Source organism: Sciurus carolinensis, chromosome 7 (genome assembly GCF_902686445.1).
Source record: "Sciurus carolinensis chromosome 7, mSciCar1.2, whole genome shotgun sequence".
Lineage (NCBI taxonomy): Eukaryota > Metazoa > Chordata > Mammalia > Rodentia > Sciuridae > Sciurus > Sciurus carolinensis.
Window position 1 is genome coordinate 79,180,901 of NC_062219.1, and position 12,810 is coordinate 79,193,710.

Genomic DNA, 12,810 nt, shown 5'->3' on the forward strand with positions numbered 1-12,810 from the left:
TTAATATTCTTTCTGCCCTTTCATTTTTTCTTCTGGGACTTTGATATCTTGGTATGCCTAGTTGTACTCTATAGGACTTTTGGGTTTTGCTCATTTTTTTTTCTGTTCCTTCATTAGATAATCTCAAATGACCTTTAACTTCTCTGTATTGATATTCTAGATTTTACAAGACATTATCTTCATTCTTTACTTTTTTTTTAGGCAGGTTTTTCTTTTAGTTCTTCAGACATGTTTAAAATTGGTGATTTAAAGTCTATTTAATAAATCTGAAGTTTTGACTTCCTCGGGGACAGTTTCTTTGGCTACTTTTTTCTTGCATATGGATTATACTTGAATTTTTTCATTGCATCTTTGTATCTTTCATAAAGTTTTGTTGTTTAAAACTGGACATTAAATAATATAGTGTAGCAGCTGTGGAGATAAGATTCTTCCCCCACCCACAGGTTTTTATTTATTTATTTATTTAAATTCAACAACTTCCCTGAACTAATTCTGTAATTTCTGTATTCATCCTCTGTGAGCACTGAAGTCACTGCTTGGTTAGGTTAGTGAGCAGCTAATAATTTGAGAGAAATTTCTGTAAATATCTGGAAATAATAAATCTTCTAGCTTTTATGTGTTGGGGACTTGTTGTCATTGTTCTGGCAGGCAGTTTACAACTCCCTTTATTTCCTCTTATACAGAGGTTCTATGTAAGCCGGAGGTAAGAGTTAGGACTTTATAAAGTCTGTGCTGGTTATGTTCTTAGCCCTCTACTTGTGCTTAGCTAGATTCACAGAAATATTTTAGAATTTTCAAAACCTCTTACAGACAAAACAAACAAACCAAGTGGCTTAAATAACATATACTCATTTTCTCATGGTTTTGGAGGCTAGGTGTTCTAGAGCATGTTCCGACAGGACTGGTTTTGGATAAGGGCTCTTTTCCAGGCTTGCACGTATTGCCCCTTGCTATGTCTTCACATGGCCATTTCTTAATGATATGTGTGGAAAGAGAGTAAGCAAGGTCTCTATAATCTCCTCTTAGAAGGATACTAAAGCCTGTTGAATTAGGGCCCCAACCTTATAGTCTCATTTAACCTTAAATTACTTCCTTAGAGTCCCTGTTTTCAAATACAACACTGGAGATTAGGATTTTACCATATGAATTTTGAGTGGGATATAAGCATTCTGTCTAACAACATTCTGTTCCCTAGTATTAGTTGTTAAATGTTTTTTCTTTCTGCTGCTTATTTGCTCCAACTGTTATCTCAGGTAGCCTCAGTATTAAATGATTGTTGCTGATCATTTTCACTAAAGGAAAAAGTTGATCTCCCCAGGGGAACTTTAAGTCTGGTCAAATAAAGATAAGCTGTTCTTGTTGAATTTTCAGGGAAGAACTGACAGGTCAAAATATTGGTAGTTCTTTGAAAATGTTGCTTCATAACCACTCTTGTTTTCTCCAGTGGCTACTAGGCTGCTCATTTTCACTATAATTGTGGATCTCTTGGTTTTCAGTCCCAGTCAAGTATCATTTATCTAAAATGCTTGGGACTGTATGTGCTTTTTATTGTGTCATTTAAAAAATTTTAGAATATATGTATATATAATGAGATATCTTTTGAGATGGGACCAAAGTCTAAACCTGCAATTCACTTATGTTTCTTATATACCTCTAATAGATAACCTGAAATAATTTTTGCAGTGTTTTTATATAAACACTATTTCCGTTTTGACTATGACCTGTGAAATTTCAAATTTTTGGTGCCTTGTAGGTACTCAAAAAAATTTGGATTTTGAAAGGGATGCTCAACCTGTAGTAGGAAAGGAAAGGAGGATTTGAATAGGAAAAGCTACAATGTCCCAAATGGCACTGTTCTCACCAAAATTCAATCTTTTCCTGAGTAAACATACTCCAAATAATTGCAAACCTTTGACTGATTTCTAGAATTTTGATAAAGTTGGTTTAGATAAGTATTGGTAGTCTTCTCATTGCTTTTATGGAGGAAAGTATTTTCAAAAGTTCTTAGATTATCATTTCCAATGACCATCCTTCCTCCATTTTAAATATCTGTTTGCTATTCTTTCTTAACCCATTTTACTCCTTATGTTGTTAGGGACACCCCCCCCCCCCCACCGCCCCCCACCTTTCTCCTTGTTTCTGTTTTTTTGGCCGTGACCTAGGAGCATTGTATACCCTATCGGTAGTATTAAGATGGGGTCTTGGTAAAGTTGCTGAGGGTCTTGGTTAGTTGCTGAGGCTAGCCTCGAACTTGGGGATCCTCCTGCCTTAGCCTTCTGAGTTTCAGGGATTATAGGTGTGCACCACTGCACCTGGCAGGTTTTTTTTTTAAAGTGCTGTTAAATGGTAAATTTGTTTTAAGTATGATGTGGAGATTTGACTTTCTCTAACAACATAAGAGATTATAAACAAGTCAGTTATTATGGTAGCAGTTTAATAGTAGTTAAACATTTTGTGGTCCCATGTGAGCCAAGGCATTTTGATGTATTTTTTTAGTTTTAACCTAAAACGTTGAAATTTTTAATCTTTTTTGCTGTTTATTGTAATTCTTATTTCAACATATGGAAAGTAATCATGATTCTCTTTCCTGATGTCTTAATTCCTTTTTCCGCCTAGAATGGTATAATGTTATAGAGTAACAGAGTAATGTTTGTTTCCTTTTTCTTTTTAGAATCTCAGAATGTGGATTTTATTTGTAGTGTTCTTGTGGTGGCTGATCAGCTTCTTATAACTCGATTGAAAGATATTTGTGAAGTAGCATTAACTGAAAACCGTGAGTAATTTTAAATTAGAAAATTAATATGTTTTCAGATTGAAGAAGAATAACTATAACCCTTTATGTTCAGATCTTTTTAAAAGTACCTTGCAAAGTGTCAAAACATTTAAATTATTATTATTTGTAAGTACATTCTCATCTCAGAAATATGTGACAATATGCATATCTTTGAATTGAAATATGTTAATTTTTATTGAAATGTCATAAAATCATGAATAAAAAGGATAGTGTCAAATTTATTTTGAAATTTTAGGAATGAGAGTTTGAAAGTTTTTACCCTTTTGCTGTTCTTGTTTATAGATTTTAACTATTTGTTTTCCTACTGTATGTGGAATTTTTACATGATTCTTCTATTAATGTATCAACCAAGTTTATCTCTAAAACTTTTTTCTGTTCATTATTTCAGTTAATTTCATGACTATTCTCCTGAATACGCCAACTTTGAAATGCAAAATTATTTGTTATTTGTTCCTTATGCCCAGATTATTTCAACTGTGAAAGCTAAAAATTTTTACATTTCCCTCACCTTTTTATTCTTACTGGCACTATTCTAGTTGAGGTCACTGTTAATCATCCCTTCTATGTAGTATCATATAAGTCTTTAAAATGCTTTTCTCCCTTCTATTTTCTTTAATCTTTTCATAGGAAGTAATTATGTTTTCTCTTTGTTTAGATATTTTTAATTGCTTTCTCTAGAATGCAGGTTGAATTTTCTTAGCCTGATATGCAAGATTTTATTACTTTCTAATTTTATATTTGTTTTGCTACATTGCTGGTCTAATAAGTATGAACGGAGTTAAGCTTTTCTACTTTGTACTTGCTAGGTGTTTTCTTAACTCTGTTCTTATTTGCTTACTTTTCTTGATCACTGTGGACCATATTCTTGGTTATCGAAAAGAAAATAATAGCCTTGATCTGTTTTTAATAGTAAGAAGAGAAAAATACATTAAAATAAAGAACACAGCATATAGTAGGTATAAGATATACACATAGGTGATATTTTCACTTGTTCAATTGACTTTTCTGACCTATGGCTGTTCTTTCTTGACCCCTGTTCTGCATAGTTTCCTTTGTGAATTCCTTGATATTCCTAGAACCTAGCAAAAAATGTGTTCCATATAAGTTTGGTCTTTGATTATTGGTCAATCTTTGTTCCCAATTAAATAATTTCAGAGAAGTTTTTATATGCTCCAATTTTATTTCTGAGAGATGTGAAATAATTTTATTGTTGGTTGAAAGGTTAGTCAGGTGGGGCAGAGACCATTATTGACTGCTGTTTCAACTTTCAACAGAGTATAAGGGAGAAAGAAGAAAAAAGCATGGAAGAGGCCAGATGTAGAAAGCACCTGTGTTCATCTGATGGCTGCAAATCAGAGTAACTAAGGAAAAGAATAGAGAGGTTCGGGAAGCTAAAGTTAGATGCTTTGTAGGTAGAATATTCTGGTCAGGTCTTAGCAGAACAGGATACTTCATATATAAAGTTCCTAGCATTATAACTAAATTCAGAATCTTTCACTGAACATATTAGATTCAGCACTAGCATGAATAATATGGTAAGATTTAGATGCATTTTCTAAATGTATACATATACCAATATTCTGATAGATAAGTCTACTTAAATACATTTTACAGAATTATTTCATCAGTTTCTCTTAGTCTTAATGTCATTTTTACTTTTATAGAAAAGGGAATAACTGCTTTGCTATACAAATGTAAAGAAAAGTTATCATTAATGAAAGTTAAATATAAAAAAATTATTAGATGGAAGATTGTCAATTTTTATGTTTGTTTTTAGGTGGCACCAGTGCTTTCATATTTTGTTTTGCTTAAAATTTTCTTTTCTATGAGTTTATTTTTCCTTATAACCAATTTTTTGAAATTACTTCAGTATATTTTGGTGGAAGTTAAATTTTGTATTTTTCCCAGTGTATTTTTGATAAAACAAATCAAAACAAACCTTTTTCTCTTTGTTTTGAATGTTCAAACCTTACAAATTTAAGTGTATTTATTTGTTTGTAGTAACATTCCTTTCATGTAATTTTGTAAATCTTTTCTTTCTTTGTAGTTACCCTTAAGAATGCTGCTATGCTCCTTGAATTTGCAGCATTGTATAATGCTGAACAACTGAAACTGTCTTGTTTACAGTTTATAGGACTGAATATGGCAGCTTTACTTGAAGCAAGGTTGGTTCAGTGTGCATATTCCATGACTTTTGCAAAAATGGGTGTTTATATATAATAGAAGATATGTTAGTAATTTAAAAGTGAATAATGTTTACTTGGAAAGATTTGAAAATGCTAATGAGTTAGGAATCACAGACATTTTTGAATTAGAGGTATTTGGAAATTTGTCAACATTTTAACAATTTTTTAATTAAAAAATAATGCATTGTTTTAAAAATATAAGATCAAAATATTTTTTACTTATAAAATTAGTAATGAGAAAAATGAGGCTATATCTGGTGAACATAGATATTTAAGATTAGAAACCTTATTGTCAGTTTGTAGTTTAAAACTTTATCATCTGCTTTCAATAGTCCTTATAATAAAAACTAATACTTAGTGTGTCCTGTGTACCAGGAGGTTTTCTGAATGTGTTATATAGATTAATTTCATTTTCATGAAAATCTTATGAAATAGATTCTGTTAATGTCCTTGAATTGCAAAAGGGAAAACCCAGGCAATATTTTTCTTTTATTTTTGGGAAAGAATTGAGAAAATTTTGATCTCTATACTTGTTATAAATGGTTACAACTTTTTAATAACTTAGTTTTCAAAGTCAGAATGATCTTAAATTAATTAAAAAACATGATTAATGAAACTAATTCTAAAACATGATTGAAATAAAGTGTTCTGGTTTTTTGAAGTGAATCACTAATAGATTCTTAGCAATTGCCAGTTAGGGTTCAATTTAGAGAAAATTCTTTTGCTATTTAAGTCTTTATTTGTTTGTGAAAAATGCTTTTGAATGCACATTAATGTTTCGAGATATTCAACAATGTTATTTTAAAATGCATTTGATATCTGCGTGTCAGAACCTGGCTAGAGTTTCAAGCTAAATTTAATTCCATTGCTGACATTACTTTAGTAGTTCTGTTCATATCAGTTTATTAACCTATATTTTAAAATAAGCTCATTTTGTTCATCAGATAAGAGTCAACCAAAAAAGTAAAACAAACATTAACTCTATCTTAATTATTGTATTGGGAAATGGTGTCACTATCATTCAGGTACTAGGTTGATAGAAATGTGTCAGCTGAGCCACTTAAGGACAGCACCCGCTGTGGTGATGTCTCTATTTATATAACTTAACATGAGGAGACATGTACACCTTGCATTAAACAAAAATTTGTGCAAAATTAATCAGGCATGTGTTTACTAGAAATATAAATAGTATGTGAAGAGATGTTAGGAAACTGAGTGCTGCACCAAAATTGACTTAGCATCACAAATTAATGTATCATATATTTCCAAAGTGTTGACAGCTGGTAAGGTACAGATTTGAATACACAAGTTGTTTTGTTCTGATTGCAGAAATAGTTTTTTTTTTAGTGTGTGTGTATTAGAATGTAAACTTCCATTTAAATTTTCACTGATATCTTAAAATACCTATTTGAAACCTGAGAGATTCTTGAGATTTGTCTGGAGTACAGCTGAAGATACTAAGGTGCAGAAAAGAAAAGTAAGTTGCTCAAGATCATGCAGTGAATTGGTAGAAGTGATAATTCTAGAAAGAATCCAGATACTTAACTCAGCATTCTCTCAATATAGTACTCCTTCTGCATTTAATTATAATTTCTGGAAAATGAAGGTTGTAAAATGAGTATTTGCTATTTTGTTATGATAGAAAAGATTCTTTATACACCTGTTCATAAGAGTTGCTTGGGATTTATTGAAGATATTTGTCTAATATGTTTGTTGTTTACTTAAGGTATATAATACATAACTGTACCCATTTCCAAAAAGAATCTGTAGCAACTAGTACATATAAAGCTTGAAAAATAACTTTTACTTATTTGGCAATATATAGTATCTCTATATAATTGAAAATCTTGACAAGTATTAAGTCATTTGAGTATTAAGGTAGAATTATATTTCTTGTCTTTTAGGTCTCTTGATGTTTTAAGTGATGATGTTTTGAAGGATCTTTCTGTATTTTACAGAAAAATGGTAAGGTTATTTTTTTCCATTGAAGATTTTAGTGGCTATAATATAACCATCCAAAGCAGTACATTAGTTTATACTTCTCAATGAAATAATTTTCTAAGTAATTATGATTAGGATCTTTTAGAAATAGGAAAATAGAAATATTGAAAAGAAACCAGTCAGAACTTCTGGAAATGAAAGACATTGTCAAATTAAATATTTACTTGAAAACATCACCAACAGTTAGATTGCATAGAAAATAGAACTTCAGTGCTTGAAGACAGAACCTCACATCTTAAAGAAAGGATACATGAATTTGAGTAGAATACAATAAAAGGAAAAAATAGTAGAACACAGACCTAACACACTGGAACTTTGGGACAACATTAAGAGACCAAATCTGAGAATCATGGAGATAAAAGAGAACATGGAGATAATAAGCTAAAGACCTTAATAACATTTTCAATGAGATAAATCACATAAAACTTCCCCTATATCAAAAAGGAGATAAACATCCATATACAGGAAGCAAAGAGAACCACAGATAGACCTGATGAGAAGAGAAATTCTCCCAAGATACATCATAATCAGAACACCTACCATCATATTAAAAGCTGCAAGAGAGAAACATCAGGTCACATTTAGCAGCAAACCAATAAGGCTTACTTCTGACATGAAAAGCAAGAAAGGCCTGAAATGAGATATTCCAAACTCCAAAAACAATTATCAGCTGAGATTGCTGTACTGTGCAAAACTCTCATATTCCATGGAGAAATAAAATTTTCCATGTCAAGGATAACTCAAAGAATTTCATGACAACCAAGCCAGCACTACAAAGAATTCTCAAAGGTAAACTGCACACAGAGGAACCCCAAAACAAATCCTCAAACTCACAAATAGATGAAGAACAATAGAAGACAATCATCTAAATGAGAAACAGGACAGAATTAATCATAATAGTAAATAAAAATAACGTAAACCATATATCCATAATCACACTGAATATAAATGATCTCAACTCCTCATACATAGATTTGCAGAATGGATCAGAAAACAAGAACCAACTGTATGCTGTTTGCAAGAGACTCTCACAGGCTGAAGGTAAAAGGATGGAAAAAATATACTATGCAAACAGTTTGTAAACAAACTGGAGTAGCTAGTCTCCTATTTGAGAAAGATGATTTCAAGCAAAAGTTAATCAGAGGAGACAAAGAAGGCCACTACATTCTGGTAATGGGAACAAGCCAACAAGAAGATAAAACAATAGTAAATATACATGCCCCAAGTGTCAACACACCCGTTCGTATTAAAAAAAAGAAATAGTCTTTGACATTAAATTCTATATAGATCCTAATACAATAATACTATGTGATTTCAGTGCACCCCTATCACCAATAGGTCAATAAAGCATACAATCAATAAAGATATATTCAACCTAAGTACTACTATAAATCAAATGGACCTAGTGGATAGCTACAGAATATTTCATCCCTAAACAGCTGAATTAACCTTCTTAGCAGTTCATGGAATATTTTCCATAATAGACCATATTCTAGGTTACAGTGTAAGTCTTAACATATATAAAAAAATTGGTTTAATACCATGTATCCTGTCAGACCTTAATGGAATGAAACTAGAACTAAACAGCAAGAAAAATAATAGAAACCACATAAACACATGGAGATTAAACAATACTATTTTAAGTGAAGAATGGATTGAAGAAGAAATGAGAGAAGAAATCAAGAAATTCTTAGAAACAACTGCAAATAAAGATACAACATGTCAAAATCTCAGGGACAATATGAAACCAGTACCAATAGGAAAAATTATTGCCTTGAGTGCACATCATAAAAGTAGAGAGACCCAATAGTAAGCATATGTTCTACCTCAAGAAAAAGAACAAGCTAACCCCCAAATCAGTAGAAGACAAGAAATAATAAAAATCAGAGCAGAAATTAATGAAATCAAGTGTAAAAGAACAATACAAGAATCAATGCAACAAAGAGTTGGTTCTTCAAAAAGATCCATAAGATTGATAAACCCTTAGCCAAACTAACCAAAAGAAAGAAAAAGACCCATATCATCAAAATTAGAGATGAAAAGAGATATCACCACAATTACATCTGAAATCCACAGGATCATTGGAAACTTTTGAAAATGTGTACTCCAATAAACTGCAAAATCTAGAGGACACTGTCAAATTTCTAGACACTTATGACCTACCCATATTGAATCAGCAAGATCCAGAAAACTGGAACAAACCAGTATTAAGTAATGAAATTGAAACTGCAATTAAAAGCCTACCAACAAAGAAAAGCACAGGACCAGGTGGATTCTCAGCTGAGTTCTACCAGATCTTTAAATAAGAACTAACACAGGTGTTTCTCATATTGTTCCATGAAATTGAAAAAGAAGGAACATTCCTAATTACATTCTGTGAAGGTAATATAACCCTGATACCAAAATCAAAGACACATCTAGAAAAGAAATATAGACCAATTTTTCTTATGAACATAAATGCAAAAAATCCTAAATAAAATATTAGGAAACTACATTCAGAAAACATACTAATATAATACACCATGACCAAGTGGACTTCATCCCAGGGTTTCATGGTTACTTCAACACATGCAAATTAATAAGTGTAATTCACCACACAAATAGAATTAAGAACAAGAACCATACAATCATCTCAATAGACATAGGAAAGACCTTTGATAAAATACAGCAACCATTCATGTGAAAAATGCTGGAGAAACTAGGGATAGAAGGAAGAAACTTACCTCAATATTATAAAGGCTATATATGACAAATCCAAATCCAACATCAACTCAATGCTAATAAAAACAAATAACCCAGTGAATAAATAATCAAAAGAACTAAACAAAATTTTCAAAAGAAGAAACACAAATGGCCACCAAATACATGAAAAAATGTTTAGCAATTAGGGAAATACAAATCAAAACTACTAAGGTTTCATGTCACTCTAGTTAGATGGAAATTATTGAGAATATGAATAATAAATGCTGCCAAGTATGTGGGGAAAAATGTACACTTGTACATTGTTGGTGGGACTGCAAATTAGTATAACTGCTTTGGAAAGTACTGTGGATATTCCTTGAAAAACTAGGAATGGAACCACCATATGACCTAGCTATCTCCTCAGTATTTATCCAAACACACTAAAAGCAGCGTAATGTAGTGATATAGCTACTACAATGTTTATAACAGCATAATTCACAATCGGCAAACCATTCATATACCCATCAGTAGATGAATGGTTGAAGAAAAGATGACATATTTACACAGTGGCGTTTTACTCAGCTAAAAAGAATGAACTAGTGTCATTTGCTAGTAAATGGATACAAATGAAGAAAATCATGCTAAGTAAAATAAGCTAGACTCAGAAATCAAGGGTTGAATGTTTTCTCATATGTGGAAGCTAAAGAAAAATAAGAAAGAAGGTAGTGGGATAAGAGGATCAGTATAAAGATGCAAGGAAGATCAGTGGAGTAGAAGTAGGAGAATGAGGGAGGGAGGAAAGCAAAGAAAGAGAAACATGGAATGAATCTAATAGAATTGTGTTATATACATTTATAAATGTACCAAAGAGAATATCTCCTTTATGTATATGTAGAAAGTACCAATTGAAAATAAATAAGGGAGTGAAAGGAAGATCAATAGAGAGAGAAGAGGGAGAAAAAGGAGCAGGAAGAGGGAAGGGGGATTGAAATCAAATTCCTTGTACGTTAATTAATTCCTCGTATGTTAATAATTTTGTCAAAAGGAACCCAAATACTATGTATAATTGTAATGCTTTAAGAAAATAAATAAATGTATTTCTTAAAATGCTCAAAAGATATATATAAGGATGTTCACAAAAAGAAGAAATGGATTAATCTGTATTTAGTAGTACAAATAGAGCTTTTTTCTAAGTATTTTTGACAGTTGTATGGAATATACTTATTAATGAAGCTAGTCACAGTTTTCTTCCTTTGGGAAATTTAGGAAGCCACTAGGCATTCTGAACTTTTTCTAGTTAATGTTAGCACATACCAAAATCACGAGTGTATTTATTTTTTAAATTTTAAAAAACTTTGTATTTAAAAATAACTTGGTTAATTCTACAGATTCCAGCAATGGATAGACGAATCATTACACCTTATCAGGATGGACCAGATATTAGCTATTTGGAAATAGAAGATGGAGACATCTTTTTGAATGAAGAAATAAATATGGAACAAAATTATTCGTAAGCTGTTTTTGTTTTATTTTCTGTCCTTTTCTTCCTCTTTTTCTTTCTCCTCCCTGAGTCTTGGATACTTGACATTTTTATATTGATATTTTAGAAGAAGAAATTAAAAAATTTATGCTCTTTCTTAGTCTTGGAAAATGCAAAATAAATACAATTAATCTTTGCAAGTCATAACAAATATATATATAAAGTATAAATATAAAAAGAGTATAGGCTTCACTTTAAGCATATTGGGTCAAATAAATAAATCAATCTTTTTTTTTTTTTTTTTGTACCAGGGATTGAACTTGAACTCAGAGGCACTCAACTACTGAACCACATCCCCAGTTCTGTTTTGTATTTTATTTAGAGACAGGGTCTCGCTGAGTTGCTTTGTGCCTCGCATAGCTGAGGTTGACTTTGAACTCTCGATCCTCCTGCCTCATTGATCTTAACTACCTCCCAACCAGCTGAGATTATAGTAAAGGAATTTAAAAGGGCGTATTATACTATAGCAGAGAGACTAAGAAAGGAGCAAACCGTCTTCAGGTTATGTTGAGTTTTGGAATCTGGAAAGTGGTTGCTGAAGAGTAATGACTTAGAAAAACTAAAATAATTCTGGAAATGCTGAAGAATTAGTTGTATCAGATTTATGAAGACTAGGGCGAATGCTTGAATTTAAGGAGATTTATATCCCTAATCCATCCTGAGGTTCCATTTAGCCAAGTTGCCCCTCTGCCATCTTGGTAGAAGACTAGAGATTTACCTTTGGAGAGATTGAACTAGAGATGTTCCAGAGAAGACTGCACCAGCCAGAGATGATGTACTATTTTCAAAAGATTCCTCTCTAGGAACCTATTTCAGTAGATTTTAAGCCTATAGTTATGACATTTGGGAGTCCCTCAACAAAACATTCCAGTTCTATTTAATCCCATATAATGGCCTGACTTGACTAGCTCTGAACAGAATTTCTAATCAGTGTTTTTTTTAGGCTTATTAACTTGTTACAGAATTACTTTCCCTCTGCTTAGTAAAATAACTTGTTATGAAATCTTTGGGTGTTCAGGTCATTTACTGTATATAGCCACTGTGTACCTCACTGAAAAATGGTTCTTGGGTTCTAGAGGTATTCTTTTTTTCACTTACTTCTTAAATTCTCTTTTTCCAGTGTTTGGTAGCATTTGGGATACTAGAAGTTTATGGATATCTGACTCAGATGTGTTATATTAAAAGTTATAATAAATTTATTAACATTTGTATAAATAACTCATTATCCTATACAGAGTAACACTTCATTGCTGACCTTGTAAGTGGATAAAATATATGAGATCTATAATTTTTTGGTAAAATAGGACAATTGTGGACCCTAAACATATTTTCCCAAATAGTACTTAATTTAGGGAATTAAGCATTTTCTGAAAATTTTAACAGATTGTCACCAGATATTTCTGGTTCAAGATCATGGTTAATAATAAAGTATGAATAAATGTGAACAGTGTTCTACTTTTTTTGTTTGTAAAGGTTTTATTATGCATAGTGGGGAGAGTGGTCTCAGTCCTTGACAACAGTTTCCTTCATGGTGGCAAGGATGTTTTCAGCCTTCTTATTACCTCTTGGCACAGATGTGTGTCCCACCCTTTTTTTGGTGAACTTGA

The 12,810-nt window shown here is 31.7% G+C and overlaps 1 protein-coding gene across 2 annotated transcripts in view; it reads left to right on the plus strand.

Moving 5' to 3' along the window:
* The window catches only part of Ibtk (inhibitor of Bruton tyrosine kinase), a 75,035-nt gene that overhangs the window by 38,084 nt on the left and 24,141 nt on the right, over positions 1–12,810 (plus strand). For both annotated transcript variants that reach the window (XM_047558165.1, XM_047558166.1), the window contains exons 17-20: positions 2,672–2,773; positions 4,842–4,959; positions 6,885–6,945; positions 11,052–11,173. In XM_047558165.1, the coding sequence (XP_047414121.1) occupies positions 2,672–2,773; positions 4,842–4,959; positions 6,885–6,945; positions 11,052–11,173 (403 nt within the window). The remainder of the gene's footprint in view (positions 1–2,671; positions 2,774–4,841; positions 4,960–6,884; positions 6,946–11,051; positions 11,174–12,810) is intronic.